At 44.1% G+C, this 24471-nt stretch overlaps 1 protein-coding gene across 1 annotated transcript; it reads left to right on the forward strand.

The window, feature by feature from the left end:
• The first annotated feature begins 119 nt into the window (after positions 1-119).
• Positions 120-24402, forward strand: LOC111534109 (golgin subfamily A member 8B-like). The gene is made up of 14 exons (XM_031935733.1): positions 120-237; positions 8578-8609; positions 18548-18667; positions 19810-19890; positions 20744-20782; positions 21044-21091; positions 21180-21264; positions 21363-21472; positions 22546-22632; positions 22740-22847; positions 23043-23130; positions 23542-23756; positions 24024-24215; positions 24298-24402. Exons 1-14 carry the CDS (start codon positions 120-122, stop codon positions 24400-24402), a joined length of 1428 nt encoding a protein of 475 aa, XP_031791593.1.
• Positions 24403-24471: the final 69 nt, after the last annotated feature.

Consider the following 24471-nt stretch of genomic DNA (forward strand, 5'->3'; position numbering starts at 1 on the left):
GCAGCAGAAGAGAATATGAGACACATTGTCCTCACAGAGCTTGAAGAGTGTGAGGGTAGTTTGAGGGCCACGCTGTTGTCTTAGAGTGAAGTGAGGAGAACCTACATTGGTTTGTAGTCATGGGGATGGAAGGAGGAATGAAATGTGAAAGCCCATTGGCGGCAGAATCAAAATGGCTTGGTCTTTGTAGTCCACTATTAAGTGAGGAGGAGGAATTATTGGCTGACTTAGGAAGAAGTAAAAAATGTGAAATATCAATAAAAGATAAAGCTTGCAATTTTAGTCAGGGTAAAACTTAAGCACTGTGTGATTCTAGATAGATTATTGAGCAGTTTTGTTCCATGTATTTTATATCCCATATCTTCTAGCTATGACCCTATTTCTTTATTTCTTGACATAGCCAAACATTTTTCAAACGGACAGCTTTATTATGATACAGTTTTTATGTGATAAGCCTCACCCTTCAAGTGTACAGTTCAGTGGTTTTTAGTATATTCAGAGTTATGCAACCATTACCACTACTTAATTTCAGAACATTGTCATCTCCCTAAAAAGAAACCCCATACCCATCAGCAGTCACATACCTCTCCCCTACCCTTCATCCTGGCAACCTCTGATCTAATTTCTATCTCTGTAGATTTGCCTGTCCTGGACATTTCGTATCAATAGAATCATACAAAACGTGGCATTTTGTGACTGGCTTTTCTTTTTTTTTTTTTATTTTTTTTATTTTTATTATACTTTAAGTTCTAGGGTACATGTGCATAACGTGCAGGTTACATATGTACGCATGTGCCATGTTGGTGTGCTGCACCCATCAACTCGTCAGCACCCATCAATTCATCATTTATATCAGGTATAACTCCCCAATGCAATCCCTCCCCCCTCCCCCCTCCCCATGATAGGCCCCAGTGTGTGATGTTCCCCTTCCCGAGTCCAAGTGAGCTCATTGTTCAGTTCCCACCTATGAGTGAGAACATGCGGTGTTTGGTTTTCTCTTCTTGTGATAATTTGCTAAGAATGATGGTTTCCAGCTGCATCCATGTCTCTACAAAGGACGCAAACTCATCCTTTTTTATGGCTGCATAGTATTCCATGGTGTATATGTGCCACATTTTCTTAATCCAGTCTGTCACTGATGGACATTTGGGTTGATTCCAAGTCTTTGCTATTGTGAATAGTGCCGCAATAAACATACGTGTGCATGTGTCTTTGTAGTAGCATAATTTATAATCCTTTGGGTATATACCCAGTAGTGGGATGGCTGGGTCATATGGTACATCTAGTTCTAGATCCTTGAGGAATCGCCATACTGTTTTCCATAATGGTTGAACTAGTTTACAATCCCACCAACAGTGTAAAAGTGTTCCTATTTCTCCACATCCTCTCCAACACCTATTGTTTCCTGATTTTTTAATGATTGCCATTCTAACTGGTGTGAGATGGTATCTCATTGTGGTTTTGATTTGCATTTCTCTGATGGCCAGTGATGATGAGCATTTTTTCATGTGTCTGTTGGCTGTATGAATGTCTTCTTTTGAGAAATGTCTGTTCATATCCTTTCCCCACTTTTGGATGGGGTTGTTTGTTTTTTTCTTGTATATTTGCTTGAGTTCTTTGTAGATTCTGGAAATGAGCCCTTTGTCAGATGAGTAGATTGCAAAAATTTTCTCCCATTCTGTAGGTTGCCTGTTCACTCTGATGGTAGTTTCTTTTGCTGTGCAGAAGCTCTTTAGTTTAATGAGATCCCATTTGTCAATTTTGGCTTTTGCTGCCGTTGCTTTTGGTGTTTTAGACATGAAGTCCTTGCCCATGCCTATGTCCTGAATGGTACTACCTAGATTTTCTTCTAGGGTTTTTATGGTATTAGGTCTAACATTTAAGTCTCTAATCCATCTTGAATTAATCTTCGTATAAGGAGTAAGGAAAGGATCCAGTTTCAGCTTTCTACTTATGGCTAGCCAATTTTCCCAGCACCATTTATTAAATAGGGAATCCTTTCCCCATTTCTTGTTTTTCTCAGGTTTGTCAAATATCAGATGGTTGTAGATGTGTGGCATTATTTCTGAAGGCTCCGTTCTGTTCCATTGGTCTATATCTCTGTTTTGGTACCAGTACCATGCTGTTTTGGTTACTGTAGCCTTGTAGTATAGTTTGAAGTCAGGTAGCGTGATGCCTCCGGCTTTGTCCTTTTGACTTAGGATTGTCTTGGCAATACGGGCTCTTTTTTGGTTCCATATGAACTTTAAAGCAGTTTTTTCCAATTCGGTGAAGAAACTCATTGGTAGCTTGATGGGGATGGCATTGAATCTATAAATAACCTTGGGCAGTATGGCCATTTTCACGATATTGATTCTGCCTATCCATGAGCATGGTATGTTCTTCCATTTGTTTGTGTCCTCTTTGATTTCACTGAGCAGTGGTTTGTAGTTCTCCTTGAAGAGGTCCTTTACATCCCTTGTAAGTTGGATTCCTAGGTATTTTATTCTCTTTGAAGCAATTGTGAATGGAAGTTCATTCCTGATTTGGCTCTCTGCTTGTCTGTTACTGGTGTATAAGAATGCTTGTGATTTTTGCACATTAATTTTGTATCCTGAGACTTTGCTGAAGTTGCTTATCAGCTGAAGAAGATTTTGGGCTGAGACGATAGGGTTTTCTAAATACACAATCATGTCATCTGCAAACAGGGACAATTTGACTTCCTCTTTTCCTAACTGAATACCCTTGATTTCTTTCTCTTGCCTGATTGCCCTAGCCAGAACTTCCAACACTATGTTGAATAGGAGTGGTGAGAGAGGGCATCCCTGTCTTGTGCCAGTTTTCAAAGGGAACTTTTCCAGTTTTTGCCCATTCAGTATGATATTAGCTGTGGGTTTGTCATAAATAGCTCTTATTATTTTGAGGTACGTTCCATCAATACCGAATTTGTTGAGCGTTTTTAGCATGAAGGGCTGTTGAATTTTGTCAAAAGCCTTTTCTGCATCTATTGAGATAATCATGTGGTTCTTGTCTTTGGTTCTGTTGATATGCTGGATTACGTTGATTGATTTGCGAATGTTGAACCAGCCTTGCATCCCAGGGATGAAGCCCACTTGATCATGGTGGATAAGCTTTTTGATGTGCTGCTGAATCCGGTTTGCCAGTATTTTATTGAGGATTTTTGCATCGATGTTCATCAGGGAGATTGGTCTAAAATTCTCTTTTTTTGTTGTGTCTCTGCCAGGCTTTGGTATCAGGATGATGCTGGCCTCATAAAATGAGTTAGGGAGGATTCCCTCTTTTTCTATTGATTGGAATAGTTTCAGAAGGAATGGTACCAGCTCCTCCTTGTACCTCTGGTAGAATTCAGCTGTGAATCCATCTGGTCCTGGGCTTTTTTTGGTGGGCAGGCTATTAATTGTTGCCTCAATTTCAGAGGCTGCTATTGGTCTATTCAGGGATTCAACTTCTTCCTGGTTTAGTCTTGGAAGAGTGTACGTGTCCAGGAAATTATCCATTTCTTCTAGATTTTCTAGTTGATTTGCGTAGAGGTGTTTATAGTATTCTCTGATGGTAGTTTGTATTTCTGTGGGGTCGGTGGTGATATCCCCTTTATCATTTTTTATTGCGTCTATTTGATTCCTCTCTCTTTTCTTCTTTATTAATCTTGCTAGCGGTCTGTCAATTTTGTTGATCTTTTCAAAAAACCAACTCCTGGATTCATTGATTTTTTGGAGGGTTTTTTGTGTCTCTATCTCCTTCAGTTCTGCTCTGATCTTAGTTATTTCTTGCTTTCTGCTAGCTTTTGAATGTGTTTGCTCTTGCCTCTCTAGTTCTTTTAATTGTGATGTTAGAGTGTCAATTTTAGATCTTTCCTGCTTTCTCTTGTGGGCACTTAGTGCTATAAATTTCCCTCTACATACTGCTTTAAATGTGTCCCAGAGATTCTGGTATGTTGTATCTTTGTTCTCATTGGATTCAAAGAACATCTTTATTTCTGCTTTCATTTCGTTATGTACCCAGTAGTCATTCAGGAGCAGGTTGTTCAGTTTCCATGTAGTTGAGCGGTTTTGATTGAATTTCTTAGTCCTGAGTTCTAGTTTGATTGCACTGTGGTCAGAGAGACAGTTTGTTATAATTTCTGTTCTTTTACATTTGCTGAGGAGTGCTTTACTTCCAATTATGTGGTCAATTTTGGAATAAGTGTGATGTGGTGCTGAGAAGAATGTATATTCTGTTGACTTGGGGTGGAGAGTTCTATAGATGTCTATTAGGTCCGCTTGGTGCAGAGATGAGTTCAATTCCTGGATATCCTTGTTAATTTTCTGTCTCGTTGATCTGTCTAATGTTGACAGTGGAGTGTTGAAGTCTCCCATTATTATTGTATGGGAGTCTAAGTCTCTTTGTAAGTCTCTAAGGACTTGCTTTATGAATCTGGGTGCTCCTGTATTAGGTGCATATATATTTAGGATAGTTAGCTCTTCCTGTTGGATTGATCCCTTTACCATTATGTAATGGCCTTCTTTGTCTCTTTTGATCTTTGATGGTTTAAAGTCTGTTTTATCAGAGACTAGGATTGCAACCCCTGCTTTTTTTTGTTCTCCATTTGCTTGGTAGATCTTCCTCCATCCTTTTATTTTGAGCCTATGTATGTCTCTGCATGTGAGATGGGTCTCCTGAAGACAGCAGACTGATGGGTCTTGACTCTTTATCCAGTTTGCCAGTCTGTGTCTTTTAATTGGAGCATTTAGTCCATTTACATTTAAGGTTAATATTGTTATGTGTGATCTTGATCCTGCCATTATGATATTAACTGGTTATTTTGCTCATTAGTTGATGCAGTTTCTTCCTAGGCTCGATGGTCTTTACATTTTGGCATGTTTTTGCAGTGGCTGGTACCAGTTGTTCCTTTCCATGTTTAGGGCTTCCTTCAGGGTCTCTTGTAAGGCAGGCCTGGTGGTGACAAAATCTCTAAGCATTTGCTTATCTGTAAAGAATTTTATTTCTCCTTCACTTATGAAACTTAGTTTGGCTGGATATGAAATTCTGGGTTTAAAATTCTTTTCTTTAAGAACGTTGAATATTGGCCCCCACTCTCTTCTGGCTTGTAGAGTTTCTGCCGAGAGATCTGCTGTCAGTCTGATGGGCTTCCCTTTGTGGGTAACCCGACCTTTCTCTCTGGCTGCCCTTAAGATTTTTTCCTTCATTTCAACTTTGGTGAATCTGGCAATTATGTGTCTTGGAGTTGCTCTTCTGGAGGAGTATCTTTGTGGCGTTCTCTGTATTTCCTGAATTTGAATGTTGGCCTGGCCTGCTAGGTTGGGGAAGTTCTCCTGGATGATATCCTGTAGAGTGTTTTCCAATTTGGTTCCATTTTCCCCCTCACTTTCAGGCACCCCAATCAGACGTAGATTTGGTCTTTTGACATAATCCCATACTTCTTGCAGGCTTTGTTCATTTCTTTTTCTTCTTTTTTCTTTTGGTTTCTCTTCTCGCTTCATTTCATTCATTTGATCCTCAATCGCTGATACTCTTTCTTCCAGTTGATCGAGTCGGTTACTGAAGCTTGTGCATTTGTCACGTATTTCTCGTGTCATGGTTTTCATCTCTGTCATTTCGTTTATGACCTTCTCTGCATTAATTAGTCTAGCTGTCAATTCTTCCACTTTTTTTTCAAGATTTTTAGTTTCTTTGCGCTGTGTACGTAATTCCTCCTTTAGCTCTGAGAGGTTTGATGGACTGAAGCCTTCTTCTCTCATCTCATCAAAATCATTCTCTGACCAGCTTTGATCCGTTGCTGGCGATGGGCTGTGCTCCTTTGCAGGAGGAGATGCGCTCTTATTTTTTGAATTTCCAGCTTTTCTTCCCTGCTTTTTCCCCATCTTTGTGGTTTTATCTGTCACTGGTCTTTGATGATGGTGACGTACTGATGGGGTTTTGATATAGGTGTCCTTCCTGTTTGATAGGTTTCCTTCTGACTGTCAGGACCCTCAGCTATAGGTCTGTTGGAGATTGCTTGAGGTCCACTCCAGACCCTGATTGCCTGGGTATCAGCAGCAGAGGTTGCAGAAGATAGAATATTGCTGAACAGCGAGTGCACCTGTCTGATTCTTGCTTTGGAAACTTCCTCTCAGGGGTGTACTCCACCCTGTGAGGTGTGGGGTGTCAGACTGCCCCTAGTGGGGGATGTCTCCCAGTTAGGCTACTCAGGGGTCAGTGACCCACCTGAGCAGGCAGACTGCCCCTTCTCAGATCTCAACCTCCGTGTTGGGAGATCCACTGCTCTCTTCAAAGCTGTCAGACAGAGTCGTTCGCGTTTCACAGGCTTCTACTCCTTTAGCTGAGCCCTGTCCCCAGAGGCGCAGTCTACAGAGACAGGCAGGTTTCCTTGAGCTGCTGTGAGCTCCACCCAGTTCCAGCTTCCCAGCGGCTTTAGTTACCTACTTAAGCCTCAGCGATGGCGGGCGCCCCTCCCCCAACCTCGCTGCTGCCTTGCAGTTAGATTGCCGCAGACTGCTGTGTTAGCAAGGAGAGAGGCTCCGTGGGCGTGGGACCCTCCCAGCCAGGTGTGGGATACAATCTCCGGTGTGCCGGTGTTACAGCGCAGTATTGGGGTGGGAGTTACCCGATTTTCCAGGTGTTGTGTGTCTCAGTTCCCCTGGCTAGGAAAAGGGACTCCCTTCCCCCTCGCGCTTCCCAGGTGAGGCGATGCCTCGCCCTGCTTCAGCTCTCGCTGGTCGGGCTGCAGCAGCTGACCAGCACCGATTGTCCGGCACTCCCGAGTGAGATGACCCCAGTACCTCAGTTGAAAATGCAGAAATCGCCGGTCTTCTGTGTCGCTCGCGCTGGGAGATGGAGACTGAAGCTGTTCCTATTCGGCCATCTTGCTCCGCCCCCGACTGGCTTTTCTTTACAGTGATTATAAATCAAATGCCTGAAGAGGCTAAGCTTAGGATAGTGTTTCCTGTACAACTTTGACAACTGAACTTTTTTAAAGTTGAAAATATGACTGTGTCTGTATATGTGGCATATTATCTTAGATGACCCTTACTTGGAATATTAAGAAGTTTTTCTCCTAGTGTTCTTGAACTGTCTCAACATTCAGCAGGAACCCTTTGGAGACAAAGAGCAGTAAGAATGTGGAACACATATTGACAAAATGAAGGTAATTTAAAACAGTAGTAGAGTCGACCACTTTCCGGTGTCACTGCTGCTGACACTGTGTATTAAGAAAATTTACTTACCTTACTTTTGATGGAGGTGCTAGAACTACTTCTTTCTTGTGTTTAGATTTCAACAAACCTTTGCATAGGTATTGTGTGGTTGTACAAATGTACTTTCTTTTAATCTGAAAACACAGAAACTTCCTTTCTTCCCACTTTCTGAGACTCTGCAACCTTAAAGAAGAGTGTGGTACTTTAGAGGAAAGGTGGTGGTGGCTGGGTAATGGGGAACAATGTCTACTGTATACTTCCTTTCCCAAAACAAGTCCCTGTCTACCATCAGAATTTCCAAAATTTGAAGATCAAGTGTGGTGTTAACTCATTAACTAATGACTAGACTTTGAGTGGTCATGGAAGCAAAATCTCAGTGAGTACCTGGATGTTCTAATTCTGTTCAATCAGTGAGTGCACATTCTATACAATACTCTCTTAGTCCAGTGGCAGATTTAAGCAGTAGGAGATAGATTTCTATGTTTCAGAAATGAAATACACAAAGAATAAACATTTTTAATCCCATGATTCTTTACCCGAGTTTAATGTTTTGGAGAGTTTATCTTCTAGATTTTCTTTCCCTTCCATTAAACTGTTACTTTCAAAAGTCCCAGAGTTTGGGGAAAGCAAGTGGGAGAGACACTGGCTTGGATTCTCCAGGATAAGGGAGTGAAGAGGACTTCTTTCCCTCATTTTATTATTGAATAATTTCATGAGAACAATTATTAAGGTGAATGGTCTATAGTAGACGCTATAGGGCACGTAGAAAGTGTTCAAGCAGGAATAATTCTTGTGATAATTTTTTCTGTTTCCTTCTTTCTTTTCAAGGTATGTATTGGGTGGAGGAGCATTATGTATGGAACTTCTCACAAAACAGGTGATTATTTTCTTATAACATCCAATTTTCACCCTCAATACAGTGTTTCAATTATGGGAAGTTAGGTTGTAAGTAGAAGGTTCTCTTAAAGAAATTTTGGTGTTTTTTATTTTATTTTTTTTAATTTTCATAGCTCCTGCTTTCAAGAATGGAAAAGGTCAACCAGTAAAATGAGATTGTACTTGGTTCTGAATCTATGCTAGGATCGGCATTAAGAGTGACCTTTATTTAAGGTTCTAATTTGCTCATGGTTGGGCACTTAGAACGTCAGTTTGTTGGTTCTTGTGAGATTCTGGAAATGGTCCAATTTTACTTTTTCCTCTTGTTGCCAGATGTTTTAACACTGATCTGCTGCTGTTGAGGTATATGCCATCTTGCTAGGCCTTCTCAAGTGGGAATCAGGAATGCTGCTGTGTTCTAGAGACGTTTTGTTCTTCCTGTAGGGCTGCTGCAGTGCCTACTCAGTGGAACCGGTCATCGTGCAAAGAGATGCCTCCTGACTCAAAGGCAAAGCCAGAGTGCAGCTTGGAGCAAAGAAGGTACTTTTATTAACAATTTTACATAAACCATAAGAGATATTTTATATTACTTTGTGAGCCTTCTTCCTGTCTTGACTGAATTCTTTTTGAGAGAATTCATTTCATTTTCATTTGGTTTGTTTTCTTCTTGTTATAAAGATGATCTATAGAAAACATAGAAGTATAAGAAAATTAAAGATACTAACTGATAATCGCTTAATGATTTAGTATCTGCTTGTTTGGTCTTTGTTATATTTACTGTAGGCAAACATGGCTACAGTTGTCAATTTATTATTGATATGTATACCCTAGTAAGGTAAAAGTTTTATGTACTTTGAAGGTTTGCAAAATTGAGTTCATGTTATAGAATTAATTGCCGATGAACTTTTCTGTGCTAGGCACTAGTCTTTTTATTTATTTCTTTATTCATTTATTGATTTATTTATCCTTTTTTTCCCCTCTGTATCTATACTTACCAAGTCTTTTTATTTGTTACTTTTTATCAACTCTTTTGATCCTCTTAAGAACTTAAAAAGAGAGTATTACTAATATCTGCATCTTGTAGATGAGGTAACTGAAGGTAACCAAAGGTATCTTGTCCAAGGTCACAGGTGGCAGAGCAAGGATTAAAACCAGACAGTCTGGCAGCCCAAGGCCCAATCAAGAGGAGCTGAGAGCAAGCCACGGGGCAGAAGGATGTTGATGAGGCTGCTTTCCTCTTTAGTTAACATGAAACACAGGCTGTAACTTTAATTCTAGGACATTACCAAGAAAGTCTTCCAAAGCCATAGCTTTTTTACCATGACCATGACTTTTGCAAGAATTTGTGGCTTAAAGACAACATGGTGCTCTGAGAAGCTTCTGTTCACTCTCAGGGAGGGACTGGTAGTTGAGCTAAATAGTGAAATCCTGGAGCACACAGCCTTTAGGGCAGCTTCTGACCTATTTCTGTGGTCAGGAAAGATACCTGTCTTTCCCTGCTGCCCAGAACCTCCAGTTATTCACCTTCAGAGTTTCCTCTTCTGTGATCACATTCAGATGAGAGATCTGTTTTGTTTTTCTCCGGGTAGGAGGAAGTGAGTCACCACCTATACTGAGCAGTCTAGTCTTCTGTGTATAAATGAACAAGGTTGGGCAGCCAAATTTGAGAACCTTGTATAATCCTGATATTCTCCAAGAGAATCCAACAGGATGTCAGGATTATGCACGGTGGTAAAGTGGTCTTCTGTTAGTTGTGTCCACAGCTCTCATCAGAAGCAGACACAGATACATTTGTAGGAAAGCATCTCTAACGTAAGCCTGTAGGATTCCCAGAGATTAAAAGCAGGTAACAATGAATTCAGTGACATCATAGCATTCAAGTAGTCAACCCAACATATTTCAGAATTGTCAGAAACAATGAATCATATGTTTCCCAAAGACTGCAGGTTTTGGAATTATCAGATGCAAAACATGGACTTCAAATATTAGAATTGGGAGAAAATAGTTACATGTGAAATAAACCTAATATATAAAAAAAGATGGACTCTTAAAACTGAGTGAGCAGTAAGACCACCAGGAATGATGAGGAAGATCTGAAGGGAAAATGGATGAAATAGAACTTACAGAAATAAAACACATAGCTGGGTATGGTGGCTCACACCTGTAATCCCAGCACTTTTTGAGAGGCTGAGGTGGGAGGATGGCATGAGCCCAGGAGTTGGAGATGAGCCTGGACAACATGTTGAGAACTCGTTTCTACAAAAAATACCCACCACCACCACCAAGAAAAAAATACCCGACCACCACCGCCAAAAAAAATACCCAACCACCACCACCAAAAAAAAAAGTTAGCTGGGTATGCCTATAATCCCAGCTACTCAGGAGGCTGAGGTGGGAGGATCACTTGAGCCCAGGGGGCCAAGGCTGCAGGTTTGTGCCACTGCAGTCCAGCCTGGGTGACAGAGTGAGACTCTGTCTCAGAATAAAATGAAATAAGGGAATACAAAATGTAATTGTTGGAATAAGAAACTCAGTGGATGGATTAGACACCAGAAGAAAGGAATAATTGGTTAGACGATTATCTCCAAAAAGTAAGTCCGTATGTTACACAGAGAGACGTGAGGACAAATGATAGGACAGAAGTTGGTGGGGTTGGCGGGGAGAGGGAGATCAGAATGAGGTCTGAAATATGTCTTAATGGAAAACCAGGAGGAAATATTAAAATTACATTGGAAAGTGAGAGAAATAGAAATTCTAAAGGTGACAGAAGGCAGTCCACATAAATCAGTCACAACAAATGTAAATGGACGAAAGTTACCAGTTAGACGGATGGATGAAAGAAAACAATATCCAGCTGTTTTAATCCATCCTATTTAAAATATGAAGATGTGAAAAGATTGAAAGTTTTTATAAAGGAGAGAGAGTGATAAAGATATGCTAGTACACATTAACCAAAAACAAGAGACAGAGCTTCAGTTTCAAAGAAAATAGGATTTTGAAAGAGAAAGCATTAGTAACAACTTGATGCTAAATGACTGTTAATTAGGAAGATGTACCAATTTTCATAGTTTATGTCCCTATCAAAATAGCCTCAAACTACAGAGGAAAAACTGAAAGAACCACAGAGAGAAATTGACAAGTCTGCCATCATATTTGGAGATTTCAACATACCCTGCTTACTCTAAGTAAGTTATACAGAATGCCCATATGTAGATTTGAATAACCGGTGAACGGACATGGTATAATGGACAAATACAGACCTCTGTACCCAATAGTTAGATATTCTGTATTATTCTTGAGCATCTGTGGACTGTGGGAGAAACCTTAATTATATACTAATCCGTAAAGCAAGTCAGAGGATTTAAAACCATTTGGTGCCATCCACACCATATAATTTATAATGCAAATGTGAAGCAGTTAAGGTTAGAAGTCAATAAGGAAGAGATTAACCAAAAGCTACATGAATTTGGAAATTAAACACCCTTGTAATTCATAGTTGAAAAAAATCCAATGAAATTTTAGAATGCTTAGAATTAAACCCTAGTTAAAATACGAAACTTCTATCTGCTCCACTCTCTCACCCGCTACCTCCCTCTTCCTCGCTGGAACATTCAAGAGGCTAATCTTTTTCAATGAAGAACACCCAAATACTGAAAAGTAGAAAAAGGACAGATGTTATTCTCTGATTTTAGTTAAATCTATAAGCTACTAACAAAACCAGAAAACACATGTTGATTGGTGGAATTTAACAATTCATGCAGACAGCCCTTAGGTCAAACAGGGATTTGAAGTTAAAACTGCAGACTATCTAGACAATAGTAATAATGCAATTGTTCCGTATTGGAGACTAGAGGAGAGCTCAGGGGAATGTTCATTGCCTTAAAATCCTGAAGCCATTAAGAAAAGAATGAAAATGAATTAAGCCTCTAACTCATTCTTAGAAAGGACAATCAAAAACCCTGAAGGAAAGCAGAATGGGGAAATGATTAAAGACATACAAGCAGAGGCCGGGCGCGGTGGCTCACGCCTGTAATCCCAGCACTTTGGGAGGCCGAGATGGACGGATCACGAGGTCAGCAGGTGGAGACCATCCTGGCTAACACGGTGAAACCCCGTCTCTACTAAAAATACAAAAATTAGCCGGGTGCAGTGGCGGGACCTGTGGTCCCAGCTACACGGGAAGGTGAGGCAGGAGAATGGCGTGAACCCGGGAGGCGGAGCTTACAGTGACTGAAGATCACACCACTGCACTCCAGCCTGGGTGATAAAGCGAGACTCCGTCTCAAAAAAAAAAAAAAGATATAAAGCAGAAATCAGTGAGTTTAGAAGAATAGAAGGGGCTAAATCCCCCATACAGTAAAGCCTCTGCAGAAACATTTCTTTAAACTGGGCTTTGAGTACGTTGCTCCTGATGATTGAAACTGGGAAAGGCCAACGTTCTTATTTTCTCCTCGTGTTTTGGGTGGTGGGCAGTAGGGTTTGGAAGTGACGGCTTCACAGTCATTTGGGAGCTTCAGGGTATATGTATTTGTATACACAGTTTGTTTCTGAATCTTTTATTTTTGTCCTTTCTGTGAAAATACAGACTGATTGAAAAATGCTTTTTCATTAATGTTAAGAAAAACGTGTTACTACACATTTTATATCTTCGTTTTTTCGCTGCATTATGGCAGGGCTTTGCTATTTTAAAGAGCTCTTAGAAGTTGAAAAAGACTACCCTGTATAAATGGGAGGAGTGGTGGTGGGGTGTGGTGGCTCACATCTATAATCCCAGCACTTTGGGAGGCTGAGTTGGGTGGATGACCTGAGGTCAGCAGTTTGAGACCAGCCTAGTTCATAATTAACATATATTCTGAGAACAATAAAACAATTTGAAATAAAAATGTCTCCAGATCTCTTAAAATAAAAGGAAGATGTGGAGCTTTAGGTAGTGCACTTCCCACAAATGGGCTGGTTTCCCTCAAGAGGCAGGAGTTCTAGCCTACTTGGGATACATATGGGAGGAAAAGTAAGAAAAAGAAAAGAGATTTAAATCTCAATCAATGAAAATAACACTTCTCCCTGATTATAAAGGAAATCATATTCTTTTTGTAATCATTTGGATGACAAATATTAAGAAAAATCTTTAATTTGCCACTCAAAACATTCTGGTTTGTTGTTTTTTATACTTTTTATACATGTAAATATTTTCTAAAGTAGAATCATATTAGATAGTCTTTTGCCACTTACTATATTTTGGGCATACTTCTGTGACCGGAAATGTATCCTAGCATCATCATTTTTAATAACTGGCTGCATATTAAGTTTATCATTGCCACCGCAGAGGTGAATTTTCTTATATACACATTTTAATGGAGTCGAGCAAGCCTTTTTGGACTGAATTCATAGAAGTAGAATTTCTGGAGGGTAATAATTTTGAGGGTCTTTAATAGAAATTTTCAAATTATCCTCCAGGAAAAGTGTCTCAGTTTATACTCCTACCAACAGGAACAGAGCTCCAGGTTCCCCCTTCCATTTGTCATCTTTGCACCTTTATACAGAAAATGTCATTGTTTTCATGACATTTCCTTGATTTCTAATGCTTTTGAATCTGTTTTATGTACCTATTGGCCATTTTTATTTTTGTGAGAAGTGACTGTTTCTCCATTGCCTATTTTCTGTTGAAAATCATTCGTTTTTTTTTTTGTTTTTGTTTTTTCTTTTTTCTTTTTTTTTTTTTTTTTTCTGCGTAATTTTAAAGATTTCTTTACAGGCTAAAGATACAATCCTTTTATTTGTCATTGAGGTTACTAAAACTTTCCCCTAGTAAGTAATTTGTTATTTCTTTCTAGTTTTCTTTTCTTTCTTCCTTCCCTTCCCTTCCCTTTCCTTTTTTTCCTTTCCTTTATTTTCCTTTCCTTCTTCTCTTTATCTTTCGTTTCCTTCTTTCCTTCCTTTTTTTGTTTTCTTCCTTTCTTTGCTTTTCCTTCCTTCTTCCTTTCCTTTCCTTTCTTTTCCTATTCTGTTTCCCCTTTCTTCCTTCCTTCTTTCCTCTCTCCCTCCCTCCTTCCCTTCCTTCCCTCTCTCCCTTACTCCATCTCTTCCTTCCTTCTACCTCCAAACTCAAAGTCACATTTCACTTAATTTTTATCCTGTCAAATTTGAAAGCGTTTTAACTTAGTGATTTTAGTGTAAACAGGAGCAGGAGAGAATGTGATTATCTAGGTCTCGCTCTGTCACCCAGGCTGGAGTGCAGTGCCATAATCGCAGCTACTGCAGCCTCGAACTCCTGGGAAGAAGCAATTTTCCCACCTCAGCCTGCCAAGTAGCTAGCATGACAGGTCTGTGCCGCAAAGCCCAGCTGTTTTTAAAATTTTTTTTGTAGAGGTGAGAATTCCCTATGCTTCCCAGGCTTGTCTTGAACTCTTGACTTTGAGTAATCCTCCCACCTTGGCTTGTCAAAGTGCTGGGATTACAGGTGTGAACTACTGCTCCCGGCCAAGAGTTTAGTTTTGTTTGCTACTGGTGTTCTTGGTATCTTCTCATATTGGAGGTTTTGGCGCTAGTGCTGAAGGCTTACGCTCACCATCCAAAGTTTACAGGACTTTTCTTTTAATACGGAACAGACGGAACTGTTCTGCATCTTTTTAGTTCTGCATCTTTGCAGGTATGCATAATGTGCCTACCAGGACTCTGCTTTATATCCATTGAAAGCAAGATGTAATACAGTAAAACTTTGCCTGGCTAGAGGCTTTGAAGGAATGGAGTGTTCTGGTTGAATTCTATTAACTTGGAAGTATGAAGGTGAAAAAAATTCAGAACTTAAATTTCCTTTGAATGCAATTTGGAAATATAGCCAATGATTCCACTTTTCTTCTCTAGTAAGTTTGGACATTCTGATCTACTTGGTGTTTTATTATAGAACTCCTAGTGTGCCTGAGACTTAGATTGTGAAGATACTTTTGTAAAACTTTAGCTGTGAGAGGATGTAAATGGTTTTCTATGAGATAAGGCTGGATGACAACTAATACTTGTACGTATACTTTTTAGACTGAACTTCTGATTGCCACTTGTTTTCTTTTTGAACTCATGAAAATAAAACACATTGGATGGAGGGTGGGAGTAGGAAGGAGAGGTATGTGTTTTAATTGCATGCCATTGTTGCATATCGAGACACAACATGGAGTATCCCTGGCTTTTGACGTGCAGAAGGAAGCACATTTTTCTACCTGCTGTATGGCAGAGGTTCCCGAACACCTGGAGGGATGACTGCAGCACAGATGGCTGAGCCCCACTCCCGAGTTTCTGATTCACCAGGTCCAGGGTAGGGCCTGAGAATTTGCACTTATGAAAAGTTCTCAGGTGCTGCTGGTGCTGCTAGTCCAGAGACTACATTACTGAGAATCACCCTTGTCTACTAAGTGTAAATTGTAGAACTCTAGACAGAAGCTTAGTTTGGTCTGGGATAAGAAGCACAGAGGTTATGGAGCAAATCTTGAAAGATTCAACCCTTGATCCCAGCCTTGTGTGAACTCCAGATACCAATTAGTACACAGTGACATAACACAATTCTTGGTTTTCGTGATTGCAAGTCATAGCCAAGTATCAAGTGAGAAATTGAGTTTTGTTTGCAAGGCTTAGAGAGGCCAGGTGATTCTAGAAAAACGGGCCTTGTATTTGTTTTCAACCGGTAAAGAGCTTTGAGTGCTTATTAAATTGAAAGCTTTTTAGATTTATTTTGTATTTATTGTATTGTATTTCTTTTGAGATGGAGTCTTGCTCTGTCACCCTGACTGGAGTGCAGTGGTGTGAGCTTGGCTCACCGCAACCTCCGTCTCCTGGGTCCAAGTGATTCTCCTGCCTCAGCCTCCCAAATAGCGGGAATTACCGGCACCCACCACCACACCTGGCTAGTTTTTGTATTTTTAGTAGAGATGGGGTTTCACCATGTTGGCCAGGCTGGTCCTGAACTCCTGACCTCAGATGATCCACCTGTCTCAGGTTCCCAAGGTGCTGGGATTACAGGCTTGAGCCTCTACACCTGGCCCAAAACCTTTGTATTTTTCCAGATATTAAACATGCTTCTTGTTTGAGAAAAAAAAATTTAACAATAACATAGGAGAATAAGAGAAACGTTTTTCCAGAAAAGAGAAATCGTTGTGATTATTTTATCTTATTGGATTGTTGAATAATATAGTCTGCTTCATTAATCATCAAGCATGCTATGGATTTTCCATTTTTGTAAGATCTGTATCTCAGTTCAGGTAATACGGGTAATTTTTGTACTGTATTTGAAGATAAAAATATAGGCCAAAATCTTAGACCTTGCATAGAAACTAGGTAATGAAGACAGCTCTAGAGGAACACCTAGATACACACACAGAGACACACATCTATATATAAAGTATGCACACATACATTTTTTAAAGTTTTAAAGCTTTTAAAGCAAAAGCTGGCCCCTCCCCTCTTTCAGAGTGGGCGGGAACAGCGGTTGCATGAGTAGCTTTCCTTATGAGCCAGGGGTCCCTCTGGACACTCTGCTGCCTGGCCACGCCCCTTTCCCTTTCATCGTTCTCATTGACCAATAGGCTTGGAGCATTAAGGCCACGCCCCTATTCTACATTCTACTGGTTCCCTGGTTACCACTCCTGTGGCTCAGTCGCAGAGCTGCCTGGTAGTTGACTGGAGGTCTTGATCAGTGCTCGCTGGGATTTCGCTGTTGTGGCCCCAACCCCACCTCCCTTTCCCACCCCGCGATGGCGGAAGAAACTCCGCAGAACAGACTGGCTGCAGCCAAGAAAAAGGTAAAAACGCACCAGGCCATGGCCCCCAACCCAGCTACAGATCCCTCCGACGACAAGACTGCTGCCAGAGCCCATAAGACTGCTGAGGCACACTGGACAGGGCCCTCCAATGCAGGTGTCTCTGGGATCCCCACGCAAAAGTCTTGTCAGTCAGCCCTGCCCCTTCAGCATCAGCCCAGTCCCTGCCCTCACCAGTCACTCCAGGGTGACTCTGGGCCGGTGACTCCTGGGGTTCCCGTCTCCATTACTAGGCCCTCACCTCCTGCCGACCCAAGCTCGACCTCCCTGGGCTCTTTGGGCTCGTGTCTCCAAGGACCTGGGTCCCCCAGCCCCAGGCCCCATCCTCACCGTCATCCCTGGGTGACTTTGGGCTGGTGACTCCTGGGGTTCCTTGCTGTAGACTCTGCCCTCCCCTCCTGCTGCCTCCAGGTCAACCTCCCTGGGCTCTTCCCACTGGCGTCTCCAAGGACCTGGTTCCCAACCCTGTGTCTCCCTCCCCCATCTGGAGTGGTAACTCGGACATTGCGCTGATGTGGTCCCTGCCCCCAATCGGGAGGAGTGGAATGTAGTGATGTCACAGTCTGCCTAGGAACTGTCAATACTGGAAGACCAGCCTTTGATCTTATGACCCAGTCCTCTCAGTGATCTCACCCCATTTCTGGTTCCTCTGGTCACAGCTCAAATTTCCAGCAGGAAGGGGAATGGAGACTGTGGGACCTAGGAGCAAGAGGTTTCAGGCTGCCTCACTCCCTTAACATCGACATTGACAGGGGAAAAGCCTCCACTTCCCCCGTGAGCGCAAAACGTTGACCGTACCTCCATGTGGCAATGGGAGAGTGGGTTTGGTTTGGTTTTCTCCCAGGCTTCTACTTTCCGGAGAGATTTTAACATTTTTTTCTGAGTTCTCCACCTCATATTCTAATTCTCCATGGTTCTGGGACCAGACTGCCCTTCAGTCAGTCGTCTCTGAAGTGAGATTTGCTCATCTTCTGTGGAATAGATGTTGGGAAACTGAACTTGACAGCTTGACTCTTCCTCATATTATCTTGACCGGGGATACTTTGAGTGGCACAGGCTAAATGTGAGACATCTTTCTGAAGCATCGGTTTCCCTTGATTCTCTTGAGATCAAGAGACAAAACATGAATATACTTAGGGATGACAGTCACATAGGTTTCTAAGAGAATACCAGACTTCTCTCTGAAATGAGGCTTGGGTAGTCCTCGTTCTGATAAATTCCCGGATTTAACAGAAAGGCTGCCTTATGCCATGAGGACACATTGATACAGAAGTTTGAGAGGTACTGGTGCACTTCTTCACACAAACAGACGTGTGAGGATGTATGACCCTAAACCACAGGGCATAGAGTTCCTGCCTACTTAATGTTTACTTTTCTACCTCTGCCTCTGGTTTTGGTCCCTGGCAGCTGCTGATTCTTGGCAAAACCCCAGAGCTTGGAGTCAGAAGACTGAGTTTCAAAGTTCCAGTATCGCCTTTTTCTTTTTCTTTTTTCTTTTTTTCTAGCTATGATATCAATCCCTCTCAGTCCCTAAAAGATTGTGACAACACTTATTATACAGCGGTTGGTGTCATTAAATCAGATGGCGTATAAGAGTATTTTGTAAAAACTGTAAGGGAGGATGTGGGTCTAGGGGCCAATAGTTCTCATGACGATTACTGCTCTTCTTTCCCACAGTTAAAAGCATATTGGCAGAGAAACAGCCCTGCTGTTCCGGCAGAAGCAAAGAGGAACAGGAAAACAAATGGCAGTAGCCCTGAGACATCCACTTCTGCTGGTTGCCACTCACCTCGGGATGTGAGTCTTGGTGGCCAGGCTCCTGGGGACAGGGGACCAAAGGGGCAGTAGAGGGTAATTGTTAATATTATGGATGGACCGTTGGGTACTGGTTAAGAATTCTGAGTTTAGCCGAGCACAGTGGCTCACGTTTGTAATCCCAGCACTTTGGGAGACCAACCCGGGCAGATCACAAGGTCAGGAAATTGAGACCACCCTGCCTAACATGGTGAAACCCCGTCTTCACTGAAAAATACAAAAAAAAAATTATCCGGCATGGTGGTAGGTGCCTGTATTCCCAGTTGCTCAGGAGGCTGAGGCAGGAGAATGGCATGAACCTAGGAGGCGGAGCTTGCAGTGAGCCAAGATCTCCACACTGCACTCCAGCCTGGGAGACAGAGCGAGACTCCGTCTCACAAAAAGAAAAAAAAAAGAATTCTGGGTTTGAATCCTGCCTCTCCATCTGCTAGGGATATGATTTAGGGCAAGTTGCTTGAGCTCTTCGGGCCTCTCTTTTCACATCTATACAATCGAGGTTCTATTGTTTGACTTCCATGTGTGAGGTTTAAATGAGATTTCTTCTTGTTGTTTTTATGTGAATCCCCAGTACATGGCCTGCTGTAAACACTCAGGGCACCCAGGATATGGTCATTGCTCTTTGATTTTCCTCATCCCCAGTCTCAAGGGGAAGCCAGGACAATGAGAACAGCCACTTGCCATCAGGAGTCACTGATTCCAGGCCCCAGGGTGGGATGGTGAGGAAATAAGAACCATGAGAGAAGTTGGCACAAAGGAATTATGGGACAAAGGGTCCAAGAGAGGCAGAAAAGAAAACGTTGCCAGTTGACGTGAATGAAAGGAAGTCAGAGGGCTTAGACACTGAGGGGAAGAGAATATCTCCGTGTGCACTCTCTTGTAGTCAGCAACAGGTATCCATGGGGCGGGCCCTACATCATCTGCTCCCCTGAAGGATCTGGAGGGAGGAGGCTCTGGGTGGAGGTGCAGTGACCACGCAGGCCAGCCCTCCAACCTCCTCCCACAGCAGGGACTCGGTGCCCCTCTGCCAGCTGAGTCAGCCCCCACACACCCCAGCCCTAATGATTGTTCTCCACCTCTCCCCCCACTCCTCCTCCTCCACCTCCTCCTCTCTGCATGCGCCTCAGAGCCCGTGCCAAGAACAAGCAGTAGTCCTTGACTCGAGGTCCGTCAAAATCACTCGACTGAATAACACCATCAAATCTTTGGTAAGAGTCCAGTGGGGTCCCCTGATTCCGGGCTGCCAATCCTGGGCTCCAGTTTCCTCTTGGGGCTCTGAAGAAAGGGGCTGGGGGCCCTGGTACAAAGGGCAAATAGGGAGCTGAGGCACCCAGACCTCACCTGGAGGGACCCCAGAGCACGCAGCGTGGCTGTTGTTTTGCTGCCCTCTTTGCTGACTGTCTCCTCTCCACACACCCCTGCTCGAGTCCTTGCTACACACGCCCTGGGGTTGTGGCCTCTCGGGGAAGTGCGAGCCTGACTGGTTTTCAGGGGCTCCGTATTTCTGCTGTGACTCAGTCCCTAATTTGCTCTTTGATTCTGGACAAGCCACCTCTCCGTTTTGGGCTCGTGTTTCCAGAGGAGGTGATGAGTATTAAAGGTGTCTGTTAGTTCTGAGAGTCCGAGATGTAAAGTCTCCCTAGAACGGAAACCTCAGGGCCAAGGGCTCCTGTCTGTCCTTTTCCGTCCTATATATACTGTAAAGAACCGTACCTGGCCGGTTCGTGCTCAGTGAATGTTTATTGAATGAACGCACTTTACTAAAGCACAAGCGGGCAGAAGGGGGGCCTTTCTCAAATTCCGTCTCCAGAGGTTTATGTTCCTGTCCTCTCCAGAGATTATAGATTCAGACTTTGAGTTCTGTGGCTGTGGGTGAAAACCAACAGAGACACAAATCCTCTGTCCTTGGGAGCTTGAGGAGAGTTTACCAGTTCGTGTTCCCATTGGGTCTGAGAATTTTACCTTTAAAATTCATTCCTGGCCCCTGCCTACCGCTTCCTGGCCTGGGGAATAGAGTTGACGGGGCCACCCCCCATCACCTTAATTTGACTCTCCCCACAGGAACAACAGAAGAAACAAGTGGAACATCAGCTGGAAGAAGTAACGCGATTTCTTTGCCCACGACATGTCGGCTGGGTTTGGGGGACACTCAGATGTAGAGGCCCCAGTCTCATCTCACCCACTCCCAGCCTGGGGAAGAAGGCTCACCCTTCAGATTCCACCCCATCCCCACAGGGTCCCTGATACCCTGGTCTTATGGGTGGGCCTGTCCTGGGGCATTGGTGGCTTTCTGGGGACATGTCTCTTGCTGTGCCGTCTCTGCCTCCCCCTGGTAAGAGCTCTGTCTTCCTCTTCCTATAGGAAAAGAAAGCAAACATCGTGAAACAGAAAACTGAAAGGGAGCTAGAGGTGAGTGGAGGGTGTGAAGTTTTCTCCTGTCCTCCGGAGAATGTTTCTTTCCTTCTCTTTCAGCACTTGCTTGGCTTTTCTCCCAAAGGCTCAAATCCAGAGATTGAACATACAGAAAAGGAAACTAACTATAGACCTGTATCACACGAAACGCTCTGTCATATACTTTGAAGGTGGGAATCTGGGCACCCTGTCATCCTTCAACCTGGCACTTCGATAGGTCTTTAGGGGGAGTCCTTTGGGCCCCATCTGATCAACTGTCTCATTACAGAAGAGTCGAAGGATCTGGCTGCCCACCTGCAATGGTCATCGCAGCGTACGGAAAAGTTAGAGCGGGCTCTGTCCGCTATCACCACCACACAGAAGAAGAAGGCGGACAGGGTGAGTCCGACCACCTGCCTCATCCCCTGGGAGCCCGGCTTCGCAGATGGAGGAGTGAGCCTAAAGGTCCCTTCTGCAGGATGGAGTGTCCTGCCCAGGAGGCATCATGGCCATTTCTCGCTGCTTTTGTGTCTGGTTGTTAGAGGCAGCCTGGGGCTGAGTCAGCTGCTGTGGGTGAGTTGGGGCGTGCGGTGGGGAGCGAGCACTGGACGCAAAGTTTGGAGGCCAAGTGCCTGCCCTGCCCTTACCTGGCTGTGGTCTTGGCCAAGTCCTAGGTGGGGTATTGGTTACTTGTACTGTGAAGGTAGAGAAGAGTACCTTTAGTATGTTACCATTTCTGCAGAGAGGAAACTGTGTGTGTGTGTGTGTGTGTGTGTGTGTGTGTGTGTGTGTGTTTGTGTGTGTGTGTGTGTGTGTACATACTATGAAAATATACATAAAATAAGTCTGCAAGGTTCATAAAAAACTCAGGAGTGAGCAAGAGGGTGGCTGGGAGATCCTTGCCTTCTGTTCCTTCTCAGTTTTGGACTATGCGAATGTATCATCCTTTCAAACAGTGAACAGAAGATTCATTGTCCCCTTGCTATCTGTGACCCCCAGCAAGAAAAATGGGCTTTAGAGAATCAGATAGATCTGGCTGTTCAAATGCCAGCTCTGCCTATGTGATCTTAGGCAAGCACTTAACCTCAAATACTCCATGTGTTTTCATCTACACAACAGAGGGAATCATAGTAACTGTCTTCTGTGGTGGTTGCGAGGATTAAATGGGATTGCTCGCATGGTACCTGGTGAAGGACTCCATAAAGGTTCAAACAGTGCTAGTAATAACAGTAATAACAAGAGCAATATTAACTGATCTCTCTGGGCCTCTGTTAGCCACCTGTAAATTGGATCTCTTTCCCTGTCCCTTCCAACTTTACTGAGTTCTTTTAAAAACCAGACCACAGGCTTGGAAATGCCTTGATCCGTACTGACCGAGTTGTATATTGAGCCTAGCCCTAGCCTATTTAAAGGGCACTGTATGGAATGGCCCAGGTTCCCTAGATAGAAACTTCTCACTCTTCACCATCCAGTCCTCGAAGCGCAGTAAAACACTTCTCAAGACGCAGTTAAAGCAGTCCTTACAGGAGCGGGCACTGCTGAAAGCGCACGTGACACAGGTGAGGTTTTGCAGAGGGAGGGATGCGGAAGGAAGGTGACCCCAGGTGGCCAGGAGCAGGCGAGGACCAGTGACAGCCCTGCGTAACTTCTGTGCCCACTCTTGCAGATGAAGGAGTCGCTGCAACAAGTCCAGCTCGAGAGAGATGAGTATGCTGAACATATAAAAGGAGAGAGGGCCCGGTGGCAGGAGAGGATGAGGCAAATGTCACAGGAGGTGAGATCTGACCCTTCAGCCCGCCCATCTTAGATAGGTCACTGGATCTTTCTGGGCATCTGTAACATGGGAATAGTACAGCCAGAGGTGGTCGTGGGTCTGGGCTTTGTGGAGGTGGGGACAGAGAGGGAGATGGTGGCCTGTGGAGCCACCAGCCCCTCTCTCCAGGGCCCTTTTCCCCTGTGCTTTGGGCAGCTTTGGACCTTGAAGAAGGAGAAACAGCATAATATGCATCGGGTGGAGGAGCTGGAGAGGAGCTTGTCCCAATTCAACAACCAGATGGGTAAGATGGGGCTGGCGTGACCTGGGAGCAGGCCTGGCATCAGAGGGGGCTGTGGGGGGGCTTAGAATGCCCCAGGGAGGGGGTGGATGGAAGGGCTTTGAGGCAGAGGGAAAGAGGTCTGTGCCGGGAGACAGCAAGTCTTGTCACCTCCGTGAGCCTGAGTGTCCCCATCAGCAAAGAGGGCCCGTTGTCAGCCACCCACAGTGCTCTCCATCTGAAAGTGGTTTGGAAGATTGGCTACCATCCGGGTGCGAGGAATCATTAGCAGTGAGGCCAAGTTTGGGGAGCCTGAGAGGAGCTGTGCACCAAGAGGAGGGTGTCTTTTGGTGGTGGTGGTGGGTTTTATTTTTTTTTTGGTGTTTTTTTTTTTTTGAGAATCCAGAGGCCCTTATTGTCTGCTTCCTTTCTCAGCCGAACCCCTGCCCCCGGAGTCCCCAGCAGTGGCCCCTGAGGAGGAGCTGCAGCACCTGAGGAAGGAACTAGAGCGAGTGTCTGCAGAGCTCCAGGCCCAGGTGAAGAACAATCAGCACGTCAGTCTCCTGAACCAGGCACAAAAGGAGAGGCTTCGGAGGCAGGAGGAGAGACTTCAGCAGCTGGCCGAGCCACAGAGCGGCGTCGAGGAGCTGGTGCGTTGCCCCACCTGGGGAACCTGCTCTCCTCCCTAGCCCTCCAGGCCTTTGTTTCCCCTCCTGTAAAATGGGGCAGTGTAGCCCTCACGTGAAATGTTCCTTCTAAAGGGACACGTGAGCCAGAGCCCTGCTCTGGTAGCTGTGGGAGAGAGGGGATGATTTTTCTAACCTGCCTCCACCCTTCCCGGTGCCATGGGAGGCAGACACCGAGTTCTAGGGTCTCCAGCTGCAGTGGGTGGCTGCTGATTGCTTCTCTCTGTCCAAAACAACAAGAACAAGAGCGCGCTGCACTTGGAGCAGCCAGTCGAAGGGCTGCAGGAGAAGCTGCGTGAGGTGGAGACAGTAACCTCGACCCACAAGGAGCCAGAGGCAGCGGTCTCAGCCCCAGGGACTGGGGGCGAGTCTGTGAGTGGGGAGATCCCCCGGGCCCTGCAGGAAGTCATGGAAAAGCTGGAGGTGAGTGAGTCCTGGAATAGGCCAAGAAGGGCAGGGGTAGGCAGGTCGCTGCTGAGAGGTGACCCCATTATTTTGGCTCCAGCGCGGCCTTATGGATCTCCTGGAGGAGAAGGCGGACCTGAGGGAGCGTGTGGAGAAACTAGAACATCAGTTCATCCAGTACTGGAGGAAGAGATGCCATCAGTGAGTGGGAGGCCAGGGCAAGGCAGGGGGAGCTGCAGGGCCGTCGGAGGGGCCCCAGCATCTGAGCCCTGTC

Source organism: Piliocolobus tephrosceles, chromosome 6 (genome assembly GCF_002776525.5).
Source record: "Piliocolobus tephrosceles isolate RC106 chromosome 6, ASM277652v3, whole genome shotgun sequence".
Lineage (NCBI taxonomy): Eukaryota > Metazoa > Chordata > Mammalia > Primates > Cercopithecidae > Piliocolobus > Piliocolobus tephrosceles.

What these genes read in the sequence shown, in the direction of transcription:
- LOC111534109 (XM_031935733.1), top strand. Translation starts at nt 120, where the DNA reads ATGGGGATGGAAGGAGGAATGAAATGTGAAAGCCCATTGGCGGCAGAA. An exon ending in TGCAGCTTGGAGCAAAGAAG is followed by an intron (nt 8,610 to 18,547) that starts GTACTTTTATTA and finishes TCTTTCCCACAG; the next exon opens with TTAAAAGCATATTGGCAGAG. An exon ending in AAACTGAAAGGGAGCTAGAG is followed by an intron (nt 21,092 to 21,179) that starts GTGAGTGGAGGG and finishes TTTCTCCCAAAG; the next exon opens with GCTCAAATCCAGAGATTGAA.